Source organism: Malaya genurostris, chromosome 3 (assembly GCF_030247185.1).
Source record: "Malaya genurostris strain Urasoe2022 chromosome 3, Malgen_1.1, whole genome shotgun sequence".
In the NCBI taxonomy this organism is placed as follows: domain Eukaryota; kingdom Metazoa; phylum Arthropoda; class Insecta; order Diptera; family Culicidae; genus Malaya; species Malaya genurostris.
The window spans coordinates 216,991,764-217,018,247 of NC_080572.1; the positions used below are offsets into that span (position 1 = coordinate 216,991,764).

At 39.7% G+C, this 26,484-nt stretch overlaps 1 protein-coding gene across 2 annotated transcripts in view; it reads right to left on the reverse strand.

The window, feature by feature from the left end:
- Positions 1-25,119, reverse strand: part of LOC131437657 (band 7 protein AGAP004871) — a 261,028-nt gene extending 235,909 nt beyond the window's left edge. The window contains exon 1 of one of the 2 annotated variants that reach the window (XM_058607145.1): positions 24,140-25,119. In XM_058607145.1, the coding sequence (XP_058463128.1) occupies positions 24,140-24,269 (130 nt within the window). In that variant the 5' untranslated portion in view covers positions 24,270-25,119. The remainder of the gene's footprint in view (positions 1-24,139) is intronic. The other variant, XM_058607146.1, reaches the window with a different exon arrangement.
- Between the last annotated feature and the right edge of the window lie 1,365 nt (positions 25,120-26,484).

The following is a 26,484-nucleotide window of genomic DNA, read 5'->3' on the forward strand; positions in this document are numbered from 1 at the left end:
TAACTATAAGAAAATATAAAGAAAATAATAAATGATTTTTCAAAAGTGTTAGACCCTATAGACCCTATAGCCAATATAATGTCGAGCCATTTGTTGCAGATATTTAGTGTATTCCGGAAATAGATATCGGAGCATAATTCAGTTTGAGAATTCAAATTCAAAATTCAGTTCGGGAATTAAATTGCAACTGAATTTCTGACTCAGGTCCAATTTCTGATTTCTATAAATCGATTGTTTTTAGAACTCAACAGCATAATTTTTACTCCATGGCATCGAATATATTATCAGAAGTTTATGATAAAATTTTCAGTCATCAGGAATAAGCCCAAACAGTTCAAAATTATAGTTGAGTGGTATCAACGATTATCAAAGAGAAAAACTCATGAACTTTTGCTGATTTTAGATATTCAAAATTGTATCGTATCCACGTCATCCAGTTATGTCTCTGACATTACCCACCCACTTTTTAACATTCTTATGAATTTCAAGTTTCCAAATTCAAACTGCCAAACCGAACAGATTGTAATACCGTTTTCGTTTATGAACCTATACGCGGGCGACTCTGACTCCGAGTAAAACGAACACGTGGTACACGGCCTAAACAACAACTCACAAAAAAAAGAAAAAATAAACAAACTCGCATGGATGCGTGGTGCGACCCGAGAAAATTTTCAGAGCAAAACTACGCGATTGGAGTCCGATCTAACTAGAGCGACCCCAGGTTGCTAAAACAAACAAGCTCTCGGGCTGATCTGATCAATAAACGAAAACGGTATAAGAAAACTTGTATTATTGTATCCTTTCACTTTCAATTTATAACATACTTTGATACTTTTCAGGTACAACAATTTACCAAATATATTTTGACACTTCCCAAAACGTACCCCAGAAAATACAAAATAACGAATATTTTGTGTTATAAATTGAAAACACTTGGTTTCACTTGATTTTTTACATGTTATACGTCGGTCGTCGCCATCTTTTCACTTCGAGTATCATAAAAAATGCAACTATTTCAAATTTTTGGTAAGATTCGACATAAATGTATTTCTATTATGTTTGTTTATCTTTTTTATAAAAAAAAGGTATAGAATTCACTCGAACTAAAGAAAAAATTTCCGAAGTGTGGAAAAGCTTGTCAGTTTTTCGTATTCACGTCATCCAGTTCCCAAGTAGCAAACATTTTTCAAGTACTGAATTTGTTAACTCTTCTCGCAACGATTCTGCGATTTTAAAAGCGCACTTTTCTCAACAGTAACATTTGCTAAGTTAAAACTGGAATTGAAATGCTCAAATGATCTTGTCGTACAGTCATTTGAAAAACCGGATATGGAAGACATATGAATGGATTTTACATCTCTTACAAAAACGTGTTGAATCAGTTGTCTAACACATCTAACAAGAATAACCGATATGAAGCAATTGTGAAACATGCCAATTAAAACAAGTTTTAATTGCTACTTGAGTTATGTCTCTGACATTACCCACCCGTTTTTTTTTTTCAGTAGGAAAGACTAAAACTGCTCAGATCTAGCCAAAATAATGTCGAGCCATTTGTTGCAGATATTTAGTAGCAAACAGAACAGTTTCCCAATATACCACGATAAGGTGGTACTCAGCGCATTAGTGCAATGAAACTGAAACTTGGGCAAGCATAAATTATTCACTGAAACGTTATCGTTCGACTACTCAACTTTATTTTCCTGCCTTTCAGTACAATTCGAAACGAATCGTTTTTTTTTTTCAAACTTGGAGTAATAATCTGCTTCTTTTCAACCACCAGTTTCTATTCACCAATTCATACACTTCACTACTCTGTAAGTACTCTTCAGCTTACTACTTTATGTTCTTCTATGTTTCATCGAAATTTGAGAATAAAAGTTTAACCACCCAGCAACGAGAATTCAGTACCGGGAGGCAAAATTAAATTAAACTTTTCTCATTGGAACTTTTTAAACGAAACAACACCGAACTTTACAGTTTAAATTTTTATTACCGTACGCGAACCACTAAATGGTATGAAAAGAGCTCTCTTATGAGTACTTTTGCGATTTCATTGATTACAAACCGTACCAAATGTTCTGCACAAGCGCCCTGTACTAATACAATTTCTAAACACTAAAATTGTGCAACATTTATAACATTGAAACCCAATCATAGTTAGGAATTCGTTCGATTAGAAACTATTTCCAAAATAAATCCATTCAACTTTATACGAAGACGAAAATCGAGATTGAACCATTGGCATGACTTTTTTTCCATTCTTTATCCCAGACAATCTAGAAATCCATCTGTACCATTATTCGCCGAACAAACTCAACTTTATTCCAATCTCACTTCTATAATTTTCTATGCTTTTCACATTCCATACAGAACAGAACGTAATTGCTTTTTCTTGTGCTTTTGCCTGCCCCTTTTCTGTCATATCCCTGAATGAAGTTTCACTCCCAAATATCCTGCGGCTGCGGCACGGCAGAACGGCAACTTTTTACCTCCCAAGTAATACTCCGGCCCACTGTTGATATTTTCTACCGGTCGTCGTCCGTCGCTCTTGGAAGGAAGGAAGACCAACTTCCCAGCAAACAGCCTGCGGGTGGCTTAAGATTGGAAAATGATGTTTATTCAATTCACGATTACTGCAAGATAAAAGATGTATAATTATATGGTGGAAGCAGGCGCAGACTGATCGCTGGCTGCGACGGAACGGGTGTCGAATTCTGCCAAAACGGAATAGTACATAAGGACAAAGAACTTGAACCCGGGATTTAGTTCGACTTTCACGGTTCGCTGGATCCCAATTTTCCGTATTCGCCTCAAATCCTTCCCGGGAGCATCTGGTCACGCGGATGCCGGTCAACATTGGGGCAACATTAAAGACCTATTTATCATCGGGGATTAAAATCTTATCCAATATATCTTTTTTTTTCTTACCGAAAGCAAACGAAATTAAACATGGCAACATGCAATAAGGCTCCATTTTCGTTATCTCCTGTCAGAAGCCGACCAGGAGCAGCTTTAATATTGCAGCATCTAAGTAGAACAAATACGGAATGTAAACGCCCGGAATCCTTAACGGCCGCCACCATCACGCCAACGAGAGAACGCAAAGAGTGGCGCAAAAAAAATCCCCACAAGAAACGTATGTATTAACATTATTGTGGCAGACAGGAAGGAAAGCGGCGTGAAAAGCCAGGCAAAAAAGCCACATATTCACTACAATGAGTTTCCGCACCCAGTGACAGACGACCGCCGTCGTGAAAATATGTGGGAAGCATTCAGGCGTACCACGTGGAATGAAGAAGGAGAAGGAGAGGAAGAAGAAGAAGAAAAAAATACAAATGCAAACACGATGCATATTACGGCGCCTTCAACGGTAATGCCCACCCATGGCTGAGTAGCGGTAAATACATGCTGGCTCTGGAGGTTGCCAGGTGGTGCCGGTCGGGGCTCCTGCAAAGCAATAAATGAAACGAGTCAGATGTGTGCCATGCTTGTTTACTGCCGCAGAGGCAATTAGAGCAGCAGATATCCTGTGAATGGCAGCGTAAAGTTAGGAGTGGTATTACGAAGCCCATCATTTTTGTTTCAATCCGTACTGCTCGAATAAATCTGGCAGCCGTACAGGTTGCTGGCGAACATTTGAATGGGTCATCACAACTCAACAGTCCCTCGGAAAAAGGTGAAATGATGAGCTCATTCATTGAGTAGACGAAATGTTACATCCACGCATTGAATCAAGTTACGACCCGTTCTTTCGAAAATCCCACTTTCAAAAATCTCAACCAATTCATTAAAACTTTTTTCCGGGTTGGAACTAATAAATTTCATCAGGAAAATTTTCAAGAAAAAATTACTTCCTTGGACAAAGCAATATAATCCGAAATTAGTAATGTTAGCATTCCAAAATTTGTAAAGGCCTTCAAAATAGGCTTCCGGGTCTACAATGACCTCAACATTCGACAAAAATATCTTTCCCTGGAGAAACCTTTTTTTGGTTTCGAAATAGATGATAGTCGCCGGGGGCCAGCTCTGGAGAATACGGGGGATGGTGGACCAATCCGTACCGCAAATCATTAAATTTCACCGTTGCTTTTAGGCATGAAAGGCGCCGTAATATCGTGTTTGCATTTGTATTTTTTTCTTCTTCTTTTTTCTTCTTTCAATTTTATTTCAACAGTTCCCACAATTTTAAAGCATAATCGCAATTTTAGTTTTGTTACCCAATTTTTTAATTCACGGTGTTCGGTTTTTTGATTCACAACCGGAAATCTTGATTCACATTTTCATGCGCAAAATGGACTTATTTCCACCTCTGTTTCAAACGCTGAGATAAAAACATTAAAGCTGTGTTCAATCAGAATCCGGAATAATAATATCATCCGTATCTCGGTAACGAATTGACGTTCACATAAGGGTAATACATCAAAACAAAGGTAATTCACTGTAGTTTAGGGAAAAAATATCGATACAAATCATTTCCCTAATGAAAATTCGCCTTTTTTCAAACGCTGTACATCTTCGAAGTAAACTTCTTTGGTACATTTGTTACACATTTTGATCATCTGATATGCGTTTCGAATCGTTTTTCCACCACTGTCAAAGAATTCTTGTAGTAGTATTACTCTTACTCTTATTCTTACACTTACTCTTACTCTTACTCTTACTCTTACTCTTACTCTTACCCTTACCCTTACTCTTACTCTTACTCTTACTCTTACTCTTACTCTTACTCTTACTCTTACTCTTACTCTTACTCTTATTCTTACTCTTACTCTTACTCTTACTCTTACTCTTACTCTTACTCTTACTCTTACTCTTACTCTTACTCTTACTCTTACTCTTACTCTTACTCTTACTCTTACTCTTACTCTTACTCTTACTCTTACTCTTACTCTTACTCTTACTCTTACTCTTACTCTTACTCTTACTCTTACTCTTACTCTTACTCTTACTCTTACTCTTACTCTTACTCTTACTCTTACTCTTACTCTTACTCTTACTCTTACTCTTACTCTTACTCTTACTCTTACTCTTACTCTTACTCTTACTCTTACTCTTACTCTTACTCTTACTCTTACTCTTACTCTTACTCTTACTCTTACTCTTACTCTTACTCTTACTCTTACTCTTACTCTTACTCTTACTCTTACTCTTACTCTTACTCTTACTCTTACTCTTACTCTTACTCTTACTCTTACTCTTACTCTTACTCTTACTCTTACTCTTACTCTTACTCTTACTCTTACTCTTACTCTTACTCTTACTCTTACTCTTACTCTTACTCTTACTCTTACTCTTACTCTTACTCTTACTCTTACTCTTACTCTTACTCTTACTCTTACTCTTACTCTTACTCTTACTCTTACTCTTACTCTTACTCTTACTCTTACTCTTACTCTTACTCTTACTCTTACTCTTACTCTTACTCTTACTCTTACTCTTACTCTTACTCTTACTCTTACTCTTACTCTTACTCTTACTCTTACTCTTACTCTTACTCTTACTCTTACTCTTACTCTTACTCTTACTCTTACTCTTACTCTTACTCTTACTCTTACTCTTACTCTTACTCTTACTCTTACTCTTACTCTTACTCTTACTCTTACTCTTCATCCCCCTTTTTAAAGAAATAATGACCGATGATTCCACAAGCCCCAAGACCGCACCAAACATTATTATTTATCGGAATGCATCGCTAACTCTTTGCAATAAAAATCGCGAAAATGTTACCGAAGAGACGGAACCAGAACCCGCAGCTAACTAATATTTGCCAATTAAACTAACCTGTATATGAAAACAAATGAAGAGACAGCCTAGACTAGAAAAACCGAGCATGCTTCGCTTTACTCGGGCGCAGCATTCAACTATAGTCCTATCTCTATGGAAACCCATTCGACAGAAAACACATACACGTCGCACATCGCAAGTATATCTACACTCTCGACTTTGCCGTCAGACGCTGATTTGAGATTTTGTTAGCAAAACAATTTCGCCGGATAGGAGCTAGCTACGGGTTCGAGTCCCGTCTCAGCGGAAACATTTTCGCGGTTTTCATTACATAATTGCATTCGCATGTCATTTTTCCAATCTGTTTTCCTCGTTAGATACTGATCAAATTTAAAACTAGCTCAAGGCGGCTCTACGTCTTAACAAGACGTAAAATAAATCATTGAACTTATTTTAATTCACTACACGTAAATGCGTAATTGTTCAAACAGGAATAAAATAAATTCACCAATGTTCGCCATATTGGGTTGTTACATTAGTCGTCGCCAACGATTGAAGCATGAAAGCTGTTCCAAATGTTCTACATTATCGGGTTTGGCTGTACTCTCCCCTTTCAGAACAGTATGCTGTATATTTTATCATTTTGCATCAACAGCGTGGCACATGAAATCAATTTTTTGCGTGATTTGAAGCCATTACCCGCAATAACGTTATAGCGATAGCCTTCGAGCTTGAATGTAATTAGGAACTAATGTTTCAAGAATTTCTTTAATTTCTTCAGCTAGTGATTGAGTCAATCTATTATTATTAGGTCATATACGACCAGGTGCGACATTTTGTTTCATTTCTGGCAAATATCCAGAACCTCTAGCATAGATAGATCATTCAATCATTCAAGATGTTAGATGTTTTTCTGGATTCTCAGTCCAGTTGGTTATTGATTCAAACTGTTGAAAATTTCGAGTTTAGTATTTTATTTTTTAACTTGGACGTTTTGGTCACCTATATTAATGATCAAAAGGTTGATGGAACACTCTACACTGAGTGAAATTTTATTTTTAGCAATGAAAAAACTCGATTTTAAGTATATAAAACACAAATTCAAGCTATCAATGATAACTTTATCGCGTTGCCCCATAAATATTCAGAAGTGAATGAAATTATAGTCCTCGAACGGTTTCTATTTTGTTTTCAGAATCGGACAATAAATCTATCACCGTTTGTTGGACCTTCACTAAATCGATTATATCCAACAAATTGGTGTAGCACTTTTTCGTAGCGAACTTCGGCCAGTTGAATAGAATGTTAAGTGTATGGAAGCACTATCTGTGCTGGTTTATTGCTAGTACAGTTTATATTTTCGAATTTTGTCATATGAGTTCTGTCATCAAAATCGCCGAGCATTACCCTCTACTCCGAATAGAGTAGAGATTCACATAAAATATAATTGAACAATTATTGCATGTATCGATGTATAAATTCAGGAAAGCGAATGAATAATAATTATCCAAGTTCCTCCTCCATTGCCCACGTCCGGAACCGTTATCCCAAAATATTCTGAGAAAAAGTGACATTTTTGTATTTCTCTATAGAGAGGTTATAGAATTACTGGAAATACCGACTTTCGAACGGAGCCTCGAAAACCCATAGTTTTATATACTATTTGCCACAGCTCGACGAGATCAGAAAATGTGTGCGTGTGTGCACTTGTCAAAGATTTTTTTTACCGCTCAGTTTCCTAGGAGATGGCTAAACCGATTTCAATAAACTTAGTTTCGTTTGAAAGCTACTTTCGGGTCGTGAATCAAGTTCGATTATCAAATGGCTGTGTCTTCTGGTTCCGGAGTATAATGGTATAAGTGACGTAACCGACCAAACGCGTTCTCTCTTTTACCAGTCAATCTTCCAACTCGATTTTTTACAAACCCAGACTCATTTGAAAGCTACTATAGAATTGTGGATCAAATCCAGAGATTAAATGGCTGTCACTTCCGTTTCTGGAGATATATTGGTATAAATGACGTAACTGGAAAACGCGTTGTTTTCTTTACCGCTCAATTTGTTCAAAAATGGCTCGGCCAACTTTAACATGCCTAGCGTTACTTGAAAGCTAATATTAAGTTATGGACGGGACGGGTATAGCGTGATGGGTAAGTCGACGCCTTTCACGCAGCCAACCTGGGTTTGATTGTCAACCCCGAAAACCCGCACATAGGATCAGCTCTGGGAAGTTTTTCTGGTCCGAAGAGGTGAATAACTGTAAGGTTAAAACCTCTATAATCGAAATAAAAAAATGTATCAAGTTCGACGATCAAATGACTATTATTTCTAGTTCCGACGATATAATGGTATAAGTGACGTATCCGACAAAACGCATTGTTTTTTTACCGCTCAGCTTTCTCAAAAGCCAATCCCTACAAGTCTTTATTAGTCTTTTTATTGGATGAAATTCGAAAATCAAATGGTTGTCACTACCGGTTCTGAAAATACAATAGTATAAACGACGTAACCAACAAACCGCACATATTTCATCGGTTGACGTAATCGACGAATACCAGTGTTTTGTAATGCAACAAAATTTCTCGTAGATGAAAGAATGGATTTCACATGACTTCGACTCGTTTGAAAGCTACTACACTGAGGCCTTTTTCATGCGATTTTTTGCGAGCTTTTTATTCGCGGATTTCCGAAGTTACGAGGTTTTGTATTTTTTAGTAACGTGAATTGCCGAGATATGCAGTTTTTTCACGTGGATTTTTGCAGCTATGCGATTTTCTTGTTTTGTATTAGAAGTGCATGAAACGTCGATATACGATGTTATCTCAGTCCTCTCTGACACGTAGAAAATTTTCGATTTGTTCAAATAATACCTTTTAAGATTACACCAGATCTCGACGTTTATGCATTCCTAAGACATTTGATGTAAAAAAAATTAGGTTATTTGATAAGCTTAAAATTCTAATCGCCAAGAATAGTATTTTGCAAATGTGTAAATAAGACTATTTAAATGTCAAGAGAAAGACATTATTACACCACTAGGTGGATTAAAAAGGTGTTTTTTTTATTTCAATTTTGTTGTTATTCATCATTCGTATTAGAACAATTTTTTCCCACTTTAAGCGTGGTTTATAACTGGGGTTTTCAAAGCCATCAGAAGTATGGGGGCACTATAAAGGGGGGCATTTTTCAAAATGGTTTAGAAAAATCGAGTTTTTTTGCTTCAATCGATAGATATCTGAGAGCATGATTGCAAAGTAATAAAATCAAACATAAGACAACTCTCTGACACTGATTTTCCAAAAAAATATTTTTTTGAAATAACACCTGATCTCGCCGTTTCACGCATTTCTAAGATATTTGGCATAAAAAAAACTATTTCGGATATCTCCAAAATTGTCAATTCTTTGTCGACCCGAGAGTAACTGAAGTGATATTTCATTGCCTACTGGTTGCCAGTAAGTTTTAGCAAGATTTGAGCTACAATTTAATATTTCTGAATTTTACAAATGATTTCTTCTACGCCTGCATTTTATTCCCCTTTGGAGTACGCTTATTGGTGATAATGAATTGTAACAATAAACGGCGTTACAAAAGTATATCATTTTTATCATAATCACAAGAACCGCTTCCTAATTTTTTGAATTAATTACTTGAACCAAGCACCGTGCGTTTCCTTTTAACAGAACAGAAAATCCAAAAATTTGAAATTATTTATTTATTACCAAAAAATCCAAATTCGGAAGTGAGGAAGAATACGTTTCAAAAATTTTAAGTATTTTTTAATGCAAGAAATACATCTTCAAAAAACGTGAACAAAATTGTAAACTCACCTGACAACTCTTAATGCATCCCTGATTTTTTTCAAATTTTCAATGTGTTATTTCAGCTGTTAAAATGAGTTACATTTGACGCTCGAATATGTCGGTCACAGAAGACGAAAAATTTACACGATTTTTCTAGGTGTGTATGTTTGGGAAAATTTTATCCAGTCCAAGATATTTAAAATATGGTATAACAAAATGAATTTGGTGGTGCATTTGATTTTGACTCTAATCCTCTTTGTAGTTTCCAAGCAATTCTAAGGGTGCTGTCAGGGTGAGCGCGATTTGAGAAGCGATGCGAAGCTTTTTGATGCGATACACTTTTACAGCAGCAACTAGCGTACACACGCTTCGCGTGACGCTTGCGAGTGAAACCGTCATGTGTGAGCTAATTACATTTGGTCAAAGCACACCTGTCATAGTGAACGCGATGCGATGCGTAAATCGCATTGAATAGCTTTGCGTTGCTAGCTCATTCTGACAACAACCTAAGGATGCTGTGGTGGTCAAGTAAAGCGAAGGATTCTTGGTTCTTCTAGTCAATTGGGCTGTCTCTTAATGTGTTTTTTCATACGCAGGGTAGTTTAATTAGTACCATCTCCGCGGTAACATTCTCGCGATTTTCATTACATACATAGTTGCATTCGCATGTCATTTTTTCAATCCGTTTTCCCCGTAAGATACTGATCAAATTTATAAACAATGCTGAATTCGGAGGAAAAAAATTTGTTTTACTATATGACTGAAAATTGTTATTTTCTATTGAACAATAGTTCGAATTTACTAATAGATTTCTACCGTCTCTGATCAGAACCGAAAATTAATCCTCCCTCAATAAAAAAAAATCCCCTCTTATTCTCTCTAGTCATTTCGGCATTGCACCAAGAGGCTCAGTGAAACAAACGATAAATAAATTCACCGTTGTTTTGTGTGTTCAATTCACTCGGCAATTTTTACCCAATCGAGTCCCATTTGTGTCATTAGATTATTCTAAGCATGAATCGGACCTCTGGGTTTTTGCTTCTATGTTTCTAAAGGCAACAGAAATACGAGTTGATTAATTTGGTAATTTAAATCCTAGATACTTCTACTGTTTTGCATATCGCTGCATTATTCTTTGTTAAGCTGTTTGCTCTCCTCAACAAAATGCCTTCATCAAATGAAGCACCGGTTTTGTTTGTCTATTTCCTATTGCATTAGTAGCTATCGAAAGAATGCTACTTTGCAACACCAAGCATTCATTCTCTTCTACTACGATGCTCATATCAACAAACGAAACATGCAAGAATAGTAAAGGGTGATTTTTTAAGAGCTTGAGAACTTTTTTAAACAATAAAACGCATAAAATTTGCAAAATCTCATCGGTTCTTTATTTTAAACGTTAGATTGGTACATGACATTTACTTTTTGAAGATAATTTCATTTAAATGTTGACCGCGGCTGCGTCTTAGGTGGTCCATTCGGAAAGTCCAATTTTGGGCAACTTTTTCGAGCATTTCGGCCGGAATAGCCCGAATTTCTTCGGAAATGTTGTCTTCCAAAGCTGGAATAGTTACTGGCTTATTTCTGTAGACTTTAGACTTGACGTAGCCCCACAAAAAGTAGTCTAAAGGCGTCAAATCGCATGATCTTGGTGGCCAACTTACCGGTCCATTTCTTGAGATGAATTGTTCCCCGAAGTTTTCCCTCAAAATGGCCATAGAATCGCGAGCTGTGTGGCATGTAGCGCCATCTTGTTGAAACCACATGTCTACCAAGTTCAGTTCTTCCATTTTTGGCAACAAAAAGTTTGTTAGCATCGAACGATAGCGATCGCCATTCACTGTAACGTTGCGTCCAACAGCATCTTTGAAAAAATACGGTCCAATGATTCCACCAGCGTACAAACCACACCAAACAGTGCATTTTTCGGGATGCATGGGCAGTTCTTGAACGGCTTCTGGTTGCTCTTCACTCCAAATGCGGCAATTTTGCTTATTTACGTAGCCATTCAACCAGAAATGAGCCTCATCGCTGAACAAAATTTGTCGATAAAAAAGCGGATTTTCCGAATGGACCACCTAAGACGCAGCCGCGGTCAACATTTAAATGAAATTATCTTCAAAAAGTAAATGTCATGTACCAATCTAACGTTTAAAATAAAGAACCGATGAGATTTTGCAAATTTTATGCGTTTTATTGTTTAAAAAAGTTCTCAAGCTCTTAAAAAATCACCCTTTATTTGCATGAGAGTACGATCTGATCTAATTTATACATTGTTTCATTTCATGCAACATTCCCTATTTTTTCCGTGGAAAAATATTAGAAATAAGCCGGTGAAGGAGTATTTTTGAGGACGCTTCTTAGAAATCATGATTTGCGGTGTCCACTGTATCTCAGCGCAGACTAATCAGAAGTCAACAAATCAAAGTAGCATAATTATAATAGATGTTTTTCTAGACCTCAGTGCTTTTGTTTGATTTTATTATTTTTTTTATTTTTGATGATTGTTTAAAGTCAAAATTGCCATTTCTCACAAAAAAATTGTGTAGATGTAAAACCTCGCCAAAGTAACAAAAAACGGAAAGTGAAACGTTGGGGTCTAGAGTTTTCCATGTAGAAAGTGTGTGCGAAATTTTTGGAAAAACTTGGTGAAGTAGTTTTCGAATGACGATGGACACGCTTTCGAGAAAAACACGTTTAAAGTTTATTGTCTAAAAAATCGAAGAAAAACAATTTATTTTTCTGGGGAGCGCATAGGATCTAACACTTTCGAATAATCATGATTTTTTTTGTATTTTGTCATAATGAAACATTTAAAGAATGAGTTTTGCAATGACTGAGTGGAAACACATATTGGAGAAGCCAAATGAATGATATACTCACAGAAAAGATGATTTTGCCTTTCTCATATAGAAAGGCTATGCAATCACTGTGAAACCCGACCTTTTAACCGAGGCCCGGAGGCCCGAGCTACTGTGAAATTTCATCCGGATCCGACTTCCGGTTCCGCAGTTACAGGGCGATGAGTGTCAAAGTTTTTAAATCGCCATACTGAATGACAATACGTACCATACCGAAAGAAGAAGAAAACACAAAACAAACGATGCGTGCTTTGTTCTATTTTGTACACGCCATGAAGAAATCGAAACGGTTACGGATGTCTGCTAATGGTGTGTGATATTGGTGAAAGACGGTGCTGCGGTTGATAAAATTTTTAGCTATTCTATGATAAGTGCGATTGAAAGAATAAACGAATGTCATTGAATTCAAATTTAGTTGAAAAAATATGCAATTTTCACAGCCAATAGTGCAGTAATACCGTACCGGTGGTGTAATGATGTCAATAATAATAATTATAAAAGTAATAATCCTACTACATGTTTTATGCTGCTGATTCATGCTGTTTAGCTTGACTAACATATGCAGAAGTAACAGAAACGCATGTTCGCTTCGTTTGTTAGATTTCGTTTAATTGGTTTAATCGAAATAAAGCATAAGATAGTAAGTCTAGGTTAAACTAGGTTCAAAACTGTTCCAATTTGTGGGTCATATTTGTTGCCGGCTGTTTTTGCAGATTTTCGGACACTTAATTTGAAATAACTGACACTGCACTTTAACTAATTAACACAGTTTTTATTGAACCGAGAAAAAGGCGTCTGAACTGGACGGTGATTTATTTGAACTGAGTTATGTGTGTCTACTACACATGCGATTGATCGAACTGATTTGAAAGGCCTTTTCGATTAGGAGAAACTACCTGATAAGAGAGATTGTGAAACAAGTAGAAATCTGAGATGTGTGCAAACGGGATAGATCTAATATCGATCTCTACAGACTAGGGTTGTTCAAGATAAATGGTATGCATCCTAATTCCGCCTAAACATAGCCGGCCGCCTTGAAATCTCTCTGATTTCAACTACAACTATAGCTACCAACTCTGACTACTGTGCTTCAACTAATACATAATATGATCGCTGTGTATGTGTATGCTTATCGATCAGCTGATTGTAATACTGCTATGATGATGATGACCTTGATCCATTTTGTATTTGATATACTGCTGCTGGTGTGCTGACGTCACTGGTGCTGTGTTGTCACTCTTGACCGTGACTTTTATTTGCTGATTTGAGCATAAAGGATTCTTCTGATGACTATGCTATCTGCTTCGTCCTTACTGGTGATGATGATGACTTGATTCTGAATCGGAGGCCCCATGGCCTCCGATGACGCCGGTTGGCATCCTGATGAATGTCAACTGAAGTAAAAGACGTTCTTACGTGACATTTTGTTGTAGGTATGTTCGATGACTACTATGAACTACGAGATTCGAGTGCCGATGTAAGCTGGCCATGCTCCTCAACAATCGTTTCGCAGTATCATGGATTAGGATAGCGCTCTCCTCCTCCGATGCGGTCATGGATACCTCGAAAATGTCCAATGGGAAAGACTCATGTAGTGTCAATTCGCAATTAGATGAACACATTGCAAACATGCTCAAACGCGGAACGTTGCAACTGAACGGAAACTGACCAGACATGTTCTGGCTGAACTGCATATGTACCATACATGCAACATTTACTGAAACCATCACCGGACAATACAGATTACCTCAAACTGGCAGTAGGCATCTCTGGTTGATCTGTTCCAAGAGAGCCGTCAAGGGTCAAGAGTAGTAATGACTGAGAAAAAAAAATGACCGATTATCTTTTTGAATAAAAAACATATACATAACTTAACTGGTGTGCGGAGGCTTCTCAGCCTCCGCCGTTGGAGGGATACTAGATCTCCTCTGATGAAGAATTTGATTTGTCACGAATTGGCAGTACACAGATCTTTGAGATTCCTCTGGTATAAATACCATCCTTCGTACGAACGTGTACTACCCGGATATTGCCATCTGGTCCGTGATGTACTTCAGTAATTCGTCCCAGCAACCATTTCAGAGGAGGTAAATTTTCTTCTTTCAGAACTACCATTGTTCCGACTGCTACGTTCTCTTTATGCTGCATCCACTTCGTTCGGTTATGTAGCTCTGATAAATATTGGAACGTCCACTTCTTCCAAATTCCCTGAGTGTAATGCTGGATCTTTTGCCATGCTGATAATCGATTTTCCGGAATTTCAGATAAATTGGGTTCAGGAATTGCCACTAATGGACGCTGAATCAGGAAATGACCTGGAGTCAATGCCTCAAAATCGTCTGAATCGTTACTGAGAGGGGTGAGTGGTCGTGAATTTAGAATAGCTTCAATTTGCACCAACACAGTCTGCATCTCATCGTAGACTAAACTGTGTGATCCGATTGTACGTTTAAGTAAGGTTTTGAAGGATTTTACTGCTGACTCCCACAAACCTCCGAAATTCGGTGTACGAGCTGGAATAAATCGAAATTCGATGCTCTCGTTGGCTGTCTGTTTTTGTACACTGTTTTGAAACTGCTGATCCAGGAACAAACGTCGAAGTTCATCTAGTTCGCGCCTCGCACCGACGAAATTTTTGGCATTGTCGCACATTATAAGATCAGGTTTTCCTCGTCGAGCTGCGAACCGTTTCAGAGTTGCTAAAAACGCCTGCGTTGTAAGATCAGCAACTAACTCTAAGTGAATAGCTTTCGTAACTAAACACACGAACACCGCTACGAAACACTTAACGGACTGGCGTTTACGGTGTGGATACACGACGTTGAATGGTCCGCAATAATCCACACCGACTCTTTGGAACGGAGCACACGGTGTCACTCGTTCTGGTGGTAAGTCTGCCATCAGCTGCTCATGGATTTTTGGCTTCAGTCTGAAGCATGCAACACATTGGTGAATAACCCTTCGAACAAGGTTCCGAACATTTGTAGGCCAGAATCGCTCTCGCATTGTTGAAATTATAAGCTGCTGTCCGGCATGATATAATTTCAGATGATAATATCGGACAATAATTGTGGCAAGCGGATGTCGATGGTCCACGATAAACGGGTGTCTGCGACTTGCTGGAATAATAGCATGACGTAACCGGCCGCCAACGCAAAGTATTCCTTCGCGTAACTGAGGATTTAACGAGGCGATACGGGATGTTGCTCGAACATGGGCTGAATGAGAAATATCTGATAGTTCCCGTGCGAAACATTCTTCTTGTGACAATCGAATTAATGCACGAACAGCTTCGTCAAGTTCGTCAGATGAAATTGATCCAAGTTTGCGGCAGCTTCGGTTGGCCACTTGAGCGTTAAAACGGAAACGACGGAACAGAGCGACCAATCTTATCAGATCCATCCATGATGATCGCAAACTGAATATTTCGCTGGGTTGAACTACTTGGAGCATGGCAGTAACTGTTTCTTTTTCCTCCAACATAGATCGTTCGATTTCTTCTTCGTGGATCGGTTGATTTATCGGCCAATTTATGGACTCATGCATAATCCAGATTGGTCCTCTAAACCAGTGCGACTGATACTGTAATTGTACTGGACTCATACCTCGTGAAATAATATCTGCTGGATTCTCGTTTCCTGCTATATGATTCCAAGTTCCGTTCTTGGTGATGTGCTGGATTTCAGATACACGATTTGCTACAAATTCCTTCCATCTGGACGGTGGCGATGCCAGCCAGCACTTGACGATCATTGAATCAGTCCAAAAGTACGCTTTAGCGTTGATCCTAATGCTGTTTATCACCTTTTCGTACACATGTGATAACAACAAAGCTGATGAGAGCTCCAAGCGTGGAATCGTCTGTTTTGTCTTCTTTTTCTTGAGATTCTCCAATGGGGCGACACGAGACTTCGAAGTTAGAAGATGCAGATTGACTTCCCCTTGCTCAGAAATAGTTCTTATGTAGATACAAACCCCATAGGCCTTTTCGGAAGCATCACAAAAGCCATGGATTTCTACTGACTTCACATTGGCTCCAATACCCGTCCAACGAGGCACGGTTAACCCTTCAAGACCAGTCAGATTCCGTCTGTACTCCTGCCACTGTTCCTGCAGTTTTTCGCACAATGGTTCATCCCATCCGCATTCTTGCTTCCACAGGTCTTGAATGAATATCTTAGCTTGAATTATGACTGGACCGACTAAACCCAATGGGTCAAACAAACGAGATACGTCAGCAAGCACAGTTCGCTTCGTAATGATATCTGTGCTCCACTTCGGTGTACTGAAACGGAAGGTGTCTGAACTAGGTTCCCAAATTAATCCCAACGTCTTTACTGCACAGTTGGAGGAGTTTAATTCCAAGATCGTTTTATCATCACGCAAGTTCTCTGGAACATTAAGCAAAATCTCTTTGCAGTTAGAGTTCCATTTACGCAATATGAATCCTGCAGACTTCAGAAGGTCAATCATATCACCAACTAACTGTTTCCCAGATTCGATATTGTTGACGCCAGTCAACATATCATCCACGTAAAAGTCTTGCTTCAAAACTCTTGCAGCGATCGGGTGTGTCTGTTTTCCGTCTTCCGCTAACTTCTGCAGGCATTTCGTCGCTAGATACGGCGCAGACGCAGTACCGTACGTAACTGTCGTTAGCTCGTAAGTGCGTAACTGTTCATCTGTCGAGTTACGCCACAGTATTCTTTGTAATTGTTGATCGTGTTTTGTAACTTTCACCATGCGATACATCTTAGCGATATCTGCAACTATGGCATATCGGTGTAATCGAAAACGTAATGTAATATCAATCAAATCGTCTTGCACGACAGGGCCCACCATCAAAGCATCGTTGAGTGACACACCTGTGCTTGTTTTACAAGATGCATCGAAGACTACTCGTAGCTTAGTAGTTTTACTGTCAGGTTTGAGAACTGCATGGTGAGGTAAATAGTATCCTGTTCCGATCGACGAGTCGTCGATAACTTCGATCATATGACCGAGTGTCTGGTACTCATTAATGAACTCCGTATATAAATCCTTCAACTGTGGATTGCCAGAGAATCTTTTCTCCAATCCCGTAAACCGTCGAACTGCTGTTTCCTTCGAATCTCCCAACTGGCTAATAACAAACTGCTTCTTCGGTAACATGACAACAAATCTGCCTTCATTGTCTCTCACTGTAGTTTTTTCGAAGTGGTCTTCACATGCAGACTCCTCGATGGAATTCGTACTATTAGTACGACATGTTTCTAGCTCCCAGAATTTAGTTAGTTGATCTTGAATTTCCGTTGTGGAGCAAGCATAAGCTGTTGATGATATTCCGACAGAACAACTATTTGGAACTCGACCCGAAACAATCCATCCAAAAACGGTGTTTTGTAGTGTTGGTCCCTCACTAGTTGCTTTTACTTGGCCTTCTTTCAGCAGATCCATATAAAACTCCGCACCAATGATGACATCAACAGGTCGCGGCTCGTGGAATTGCGGATCTGCTAAGAGGGTTGACTTCGGAAGTAACCATTGGACTGGGTTAACATTTGCAGTTGGCAATGCTACAGTCAGTTTCGGTAGCACGTGAAACTGCATCTGTTCTGCAAACAGTGAAATTTCTGATGATCGGGCTGCTACTTCCGCATAAACTGATTTGTTTGACAAGGAACGTGCAGCTCCAATTCCTTGAATAGCAAGATACGACGGAACTTCATTGAATCGCAGCTTCTTGTAAAATTCCTTGGACATTAGACAATGTTGAGAGCACGAATCAAGCAATGCTCGCGCTAGCATAGACTGTCCATCTCGATCAGTTAACTTAACAAGGGCAGTTGATAACAGAATATTATGCATTTGTGTAGTTGGAAGTGCTACATAATTGTGACTAGTAGCGGCGTTTGCTGAGGTGGACTGCGTAGATGTATTCTGCGAGTGAGCAGAGGTAGCAGGTGTGTTGCTTGATTGTGTCTGTGCGGGTTGGTTCAGAGTAGATGGCTTTGTTTGTATCTGTGGTTGTCGAGACTGTTGGATTGCTGCCTGTGGTGCCGTTGATGAAGATGGAACGGAGGATCGTACTTGGTTGGTGTGTAGCATAGAGTGGTGCTTCTGACGACAGTGATGGCAAACTCCTCTTTCGCATGAACGAGCGTAATGACCAGGGCTTAGACAGTTTCGGCACAGCGAGTTTTTATTCACCGCATCACTTCTTTCTGGAACTTTCATTCGTTGGAATCTTGCACAGTGAAAAGCAGTATGCCAAGATTCATTGCAAAACGGACATTTTCCATGCGCCTTCGCTGTTGCATGACAGAATGAAGTCTTTGCTTGTCTGTTATCTGTGCCAGAAGCCTTTGATATAGTAATTGACTGGAGCACAACACAATGATTTCGCAGGAACTCGATGACATTATTGTATGTAGGAACTTCTGTTGAACCATGATGAGTTTCCCAGAGACGAAGAGTAGCTGAGTCCAACCGCGAACAGATCATATATGCCAATAGTGTACTCCACCCAGTAGTGTCTTCACCGATTTTGTTCAACATCTGTAGATTTTTGTCGAATTCTCCGATGAGATGATTAATTCCGTCATAACTTTCCTTTTTCAAAGACTCTAGCGAAAATAGTGCATCTATATGAGCCTTCACAATCAACTTCTTATTTTCGTAGCGTCTCACGAGTGCATTCCATGCAACACTATAGTTCTCTGCAGTAAGCTCAATCGAATTGATTTCTTGTAATGCCTCTCCAGACAGCGAAGATCTAAGATACGTGAACTTGTCTACATCAGCTAATTGATTATTGTTGTGAATGAGACTATGGAACGTGTCCCTGAACGTCACCCACTCGCGAACCTTGCCACCAAATGAAGGCAGTCTAATCTCAGGTAATCTTACTCGTGAAACTGGTGTCGGCATCGGTTGAGTGGTAGCAGCATGTGTCCACAGCTGTACTGTTTCCGCCTGAAGATCTAGCAACTCCGATTTTAGATGACAAAATTTATTATCAAACTGGTGAATTACCTCAAAGTTGCTGTCCTCGCGTGCCTGCCTTGCCTCTTCTTTAATTTCAGGATCCTCTTCAGCACCACCCTTTAAAACTTCGTCTTCCTGCAGTAGCTCAATTTTACAACGAATGTCATAAAATTCTTTTCCAACCTCTTCCAATTTCTGAAGACGAATATTGATTTGCCTAAGGTCACGCTCTTCATCGAAGTTTTGGATGAACCGATCTATCAACTCCATAAAATGATGCAGTTGCTTCTCACGTTTGAGTAGCGCCTTCAAATCACCAGACATCCTGCAGTACAATAATATCACACTCTTCACAGAAAATAATAATGACTCACTTTTGGAACGAACACCACCGATCAACTCGACGTTCCACTTCGCGGACCGAAAGACAGACTTACAACCCAATTGACAGCAGCAATGAGAAATAACGCAGAAAGATCGACAACGTAAAAGCCAGCAGAATTTCTGAGACCAATGATAAGAAATTGCATACACGACCCGTGCTACGTGCTAATAAAGGAAAAAACTCGCATGCATTTTAAAATCTTTATTGACGTCACACCTTGATAGGCCACATGCAAAAGGCCACTGAAATTCATGCACAACTTCACCGATTAATCCTCCTTGCTGTCCTTTTACTGCATCTGAATCCGCGACGCGTGGTTTGTGGTTGCAATGGCGTCGAATCCCGCGTCGATAGCGTCACTTAAACTTCGTGATGGCGAACATCTTTTGTAATCACTATTGTCTTCACGGTGTATTGTGGTCGCATTTGTTTCACACAATGTCCGAAATTTATCAACTTTTTCGGGTCTTTTATCCGCAACTGTCCGAGTCTTTTTAAGCTGTCCGAGAACCTGTCCTGTACCGTACAATCCGGCTCGAAGGACCAAAATGTTTTTGCAGATTTTCGGACACTTAATTTGAAATAACTGACACTGCACTTTAACTAATTAACACAGTTTTTATTGAACCGAGAAAAAGGCGTCTGAACTGGACGGTGATTTATTTGAACTGAGTTATGTGTGTCTACTACACATGCGATTGATCGAACTGATTTGAAAGGCCTTTTCGATTAGGAGAAACTACCTGATAAGAGAGATTGTGAAACAAGTAGAAATCTGAGATGTGTGCAAACGGGATAGATCTAATATCGATCTCTACAGACTAGGGTTGTTCAAGATAAATGGTATGCATCCTAATTCCGCCTAAACACCGGCAAACAAACCAACTTCGGTTATTCCGGTCATCTGAATCCGGTTTTGGAAGAATTGGAAATGGTGATTAAAAACTGAAAAAGGGTCTCACTCGCTTTCCTACAAGATGGCCACATCGATTTTCACAAACTTATAGGTTCAAAGGAAAAGTCTTACAGTTTCATACGGAATTCCCAAATTTGTTATGGATACTACTTCCGGTTCCGGAACTACAGGGTAAACAGAATTTGTAGAGTTTGTTAGATTTAGTCCGAACAAACTTTTCTATTTCTATTCAATGAACAGCTGTTTTTGCGAATTTCACAGTATTGTTTTTTATGTTATGAGTATAATGAGAAAGGCATTATCACACCACTAAAAAACAACAGGTTTTTTTTGGAAAAAGATACACTCAGAGACAGGACTCGAACCTGCGTTCCTATGCAATCTGTGCATACGCGTTTATCATATCTGCCACCCTAAGCTTTGATAGACACAGTTCTACTGCAAAACTGAGTTGGTAAGCGTACCTATATCGAACAACGGTCTAAATCCTAGCCGCCCCACTCTTACTTGTGGCGACTTAGGTATGACAACTAGAAAATAATAGTTTCAAGAATGTTTTGTTAAATTTTGAAGTCAAACGAAACAGGACTCTTGGCCCTATGCGCCGAGCTCTTGCTTCTTCGCAGTATGAGATAAGCAAGTAGCGACACGGAAGCTGCTTAAACACTTTCATCGTTACCCCGGAGATGGTCAAATGCGCTGCAAAAAAACTGAAAAGTTCATTTTCTCCTGGCCCGATGGCTTACCTGCTGATATTTTACATCGCTGTATTGACGCTTTAGCTGGACCACTAAGTGTTATTTTCACTCGATCATTTGAGCAAGCTAATATGGAAACAATCCTACATTTGCCCAATATTCAAAGATAGCGATCGTCGTAATGTTGTAAACTATCGTGGCATAACTAATCTTTCCGCTTCATCGAAACTTTTCGAGATTATTGTGAGTAGTGCTATATTAGATCGAGCAAGGAATTATATATCATTCGATCAACATGGATTCATGCCAGGAAGATCGTTTGCAACAAATCTGCTAACACTTACTTCAAAGTGTATTGCCAGCATGGAAGCTAAAGCTCAGATGGATGTCGTGTACACGGATCTAAAAGCTGCTTTCGACAAAATTGACCACACAATACTTCTCAGCAAATTATCTCGTCTCGGATTTTCCGCCCATCTTGTGTCCTGGTTGAGCTCATATCTCTCCGGGAGAGTTCTACGAGTAAAATTGAGCAACAGTTCATCATCACTTTTATCTAACAACTCAGGAGTTCCCCAAGGCAGTAATTTAGGACCTTTGCTTTTCGTGTTATATTTCAATGATGTCTCATTTGCTTTGGAAACTGATTGGAAACTTACATATGCAGACGACCTGAAATTGTACCTCGTTATTCGCACTGTGGAGGATTGTTGGCTGTTGCAAAATGCACTTGAATCGTTCGTAGATTGATGTAGTCGAAACAAACTTATAATCAACGTCACAAAAAGTCAGGTGATCACGTTTCACCGTACCCTGAGACCTGTTAAATTTGACTATCGCATCGATGGCTCAGTCTTGACTAGAGTTACCCAGGTACGCGATTTGGGAATACTGCTAGATGAAAAATTATCATTTGATTTACAACGATCACAGATCATCTCAAAAGCATCACGTCAATTGGGCTTTATCAGTGAAATCGCCAAGGATTTTAGAGATCCTCACTGTTTGAAAGCTTTGTATTGTTCACTTGTCCGGCCAATTCCAGAGAATGTTTCAGTAGTTTGGATTTCTTATCAACTTTTGTGGAGCACACGCATTGAAAGAGTTCAAAAACGATTCGTTCGTCTGGCATTACGAAACTTACCTTGGCAGAATTCTGCAAATTTGCCCCCATATCAGGATAGATGTCAACTATCAGGAATCGATACGCTTCATCGGCGCCGAAAAATCCAACAAGCAATAATAATTGCAAAACTGATCTATGGGGAAATTGATGCTCCTGAATTACGCTCTGGTGTAAATTTTTGGATATCGAATAGGACACTGCGGAATACAACACTGCTTCAGCAGAGATTTCACAGGACTCGTTTTGGCTTTAATGAACCGATTACTGCTTCCATTCGAACTTTCACCGCTGTTGAGGATCTTTTCGAGTTTGGTGAATCATCTAGTCATTTCGCGAAAAAAACTGAAAAGATCCACTGTGATTTGAATTTTTAAGATATTTTATTAGTGACATTTGTGATACTAGCTTTAAGCTACATTGTGTTTTATTACTTTCGTTTATGGTTTTGAAAAGATATTGGTTTTTGCGCCCGTTTGAGAATGACAAACGAACAGTTCAACTCAAATGGGTTTTTTTCCCACTCTAATTGTCCATTTAGATCTTGTATCCGATGGACACATTAATAGTAAATAAATAAATCAGTGCATAGCAGTTCAAATAGAACTGCTTGATTCAAAACTACCCAGTTCAATTTGAACCGCTAAGCAGACGTAACACATGGGCTGAAAAGTCCCTAGTCTAACACATAGATTGTTGCAATGATCTTTTTTTTAGGCCATACTAACCTTTAAAAGACAGCTGTTAAAATTTCATGATATTCTATTCATTACTTTGTTATTTTCGTTACTTTTGTTATTTTCAGAACAATGGGTCAAAAACAATTTCGTGTTTTGATTTTACACTGCTTCTTGATGGAAAAAATACCGTTCAAGCGAAGCAATGGATTGAAAAGTGTTATGAAGACTCCGCTCTATCAGAAACAACGATAAAACGTTGGTTAGCTGACTTCAAACGTGGTCGTAAAGACACGGATGATGCAGAACGCAGTGGACTTCCAAACAAGGAACGCAGGGGACTTACAACAATCGGCTGGAAAGGTTATGGCCTCGATATTTTGAGATGTGCGTTGTGTAATATTTATCGACTTTCTTGAGAAAGGAAATATCATTAGCTGTGAATATTATATAGCGTTGTTGGAGCGTTTGAGGGCTGAAATTGCAAAGAAATGACCGCATATGGCAAAAAAAAATTGTTTCATCAAGACAACGCACCGTGACACAAGTATAAGCTCACGTGTTGATTGGTTTGATGACGTCCTGTTCGCTTATCTGTTCAGTGATCCCCTTGCACACCACCCATACATTTATGCTCATGAAAGTATGCCTAATTATCTCCAAGTTTATCTCGTATAAGATTGCCAGATGTCACACCTCATAAAATGCCGGACACGCAATCTCACTTTACCTAATTAACTTCCGGACAGTGAAGATGCTCCGGAAAAGAGGAGAAAAAAATAAATGAGAAAAGTTTGGAAACTTTCCTAAACTGCCAATGTTTATTGCCGCTTGCTGCTAAGATAGCACTCTCCAGTCATGACCACTGTGTGTTCATACATTAGCCAGAGAACCACAGAATCAACAGTGCATGCAAACATACGCAAAAAAAATAAACAAAACTCATATGCGCTAAAATCGGATGCAAAAAAAATACCACGAACCTGAGGTGTACATGGACGATCCCGATGCCGTAGTATCCGGACGCCGTGCCGAGCTGGCACGGGAGTTGTTGTTGGTGTTGAACTGGAGCATTTTGATCGGATGCGTCGCAGGATTGATAGTGGGTGCCATTCAGCACAGTAATAGCATATGCGAATGCGACCCGACAGGAGAAAATTTATGTGTATATGTTTTTGTTTACGTCCGTGTGATTAGTTCCAAACTGTTGGAACCACAATCCCACTTCCTGTGCCCTCTCGGTTAGTGGCTAACCTCCTTTTGTTGGACGTTTGCTGATACCTGCTGCGCTTAGCTAATTTATTTAAATCACACCTCTGCTTCCCACGGTCGCAGCCGAAGTCGTGCGGTCGGACGTAATTTATGCGGCCGTTGGATATATTCACTTCTACGGATTCGGAATGGGAACACACCCTCAATAAAAAAAAATCCCGCGAATCACCACCGTGGGATCAACTTTGGCACTCACTGAAAGACATTCGAATCACTTAGAGCATTTCATGATCAACTTTATTGCTCCACTAGAACCTTGTTAGTACATACAGCCGATGGAAAACTTTTCAATAAACTTTGGCTTCACAAGAATGCAAAAGATTCACAACGCGCGCCAGAAGCGAACAAAGCCACCAACGAACTGCTCTCTTAATACACTCCCACACCTGGCAACGTCTCACCGAATTCAGACAAAATGTGGCAGTTTCACTTCACTTGCCTCCTGCTGTAACCTACACACGCCTAGATATCTGGGTTGAACCGACGACTACGACCTATTGTTTCGCGAGGAATACGACAAGAACGAACCACAAAAAATAAGCAAAGCGAGAGCGACAGTACTCGACAAAAGGCGAGGAATCTGCGTACATACAATATTCATGCACCTTTTCTCGACATAGGATACGAACGTCGACTGGTTGACTGGCTGGCAGCTTGGTTCCGGTTCCCGAAATCGCAATACGCTAGCTGTAGCAAGTAGTAGCTGCCAGACTGTGGTGTATATACACGCGTTGCCGTGGAGGAATCGCTAGAACAGCACATACATATATAGCAGCGAAAAGGATCGAGAAAAGCAACGTGCTTCCAAGCCCAAACGACGAGCCCAAGAGAGAGAGTTTATCTATCCTTTTGCATTCGGTGTTTTATCGAGGTGTGGACGGAAGCGCACAGTGAAATCGAGTGAACTGTTTGGTCAAGATACGATGCCGAGCGTAACAGGTGATTGGGAAGTCGTCCATCTATTTCATACTAGTCGGGAAAATATTTCTACTTAACTTAGTGATTGTATAAAAGCTATCACAACAGTGTTTGATCGTGTCAGCGAACAATTCGCTGCAGTTAAAACGAATGCCCGATGTACCACGCATTGCACCAAACACCAAGCGTCTCCAGCAAACCCGTCCGACCGGGAAGTAAGCAGCCTATCCTAGTGTGCAATGTACACGAAAACAAAGCACTCCGGTGGGATTCGGAGCGCCAGAGAAAGAGAGTCGACACGGCGAACACAAACTTTGACGCATGCGTTCATCCCCGTTGCCCCAAATACTACACATCCCATCAGCATCAACAAAACATCGGCAAATCCACAACTGGTGGCAGCTCGTGTTCGACGGCTTCACGACGAGGCTGCCCCTTTTCTTCGAAAATTTGTCGTCGAACCGCTGCTGAGGTTGGGCGTCAATGTCGAATGGAACGGGGCACTCTCAAACTGAAGTCGTAAGCAGATTATTGCCACACACAAGAGGGCTGTGACCCAAGAAAATAAACATTTGATGAGCCTTCTGAGTGAAATCATAATACAATTTTATTCAACCTGAGCGCCAGCCCACGAACACCTGATTCAGCACAAGCCGCTGCTCTCGATTAGCGCCTCTATCGACTGCCATCTCGTGCCTGTCGGGCAAAGTAGCGACGCAACAGCATCCGAGAAACCGAAGGCCACCGGAGCCGTGAATGAGGGGCGAACCCCGCGCAAGGGCTACTGTTGCTGTTGCTGTTGCCGTTGCTACGGGAATCAAAGTCCTACGCTGTGGAGTAGAATTTTCGAACAGAGCAAGCCAAGCCAAGAGCGTGTAGCATAACTTCCGATGAATATCAACAGGATATGCGGTAAAAGCACATAACTAGCTCGCATACAATAAGCGAAAACAAGCTCTGGTACGGTACGTTTCTTTCCCTTCGTTTGCACATAAAATGTTATACCGAGCGAGCTTCGGTACTGGAGGCTACAGGGATTTGATGATTTTTGTATTAGCCCTGGAACGGGCGCTTGTTGCTGTGAGTAAATATAGAAGCTATCTACACTCCACCTGAGAGCCTCAAAACTGGTCTCAGC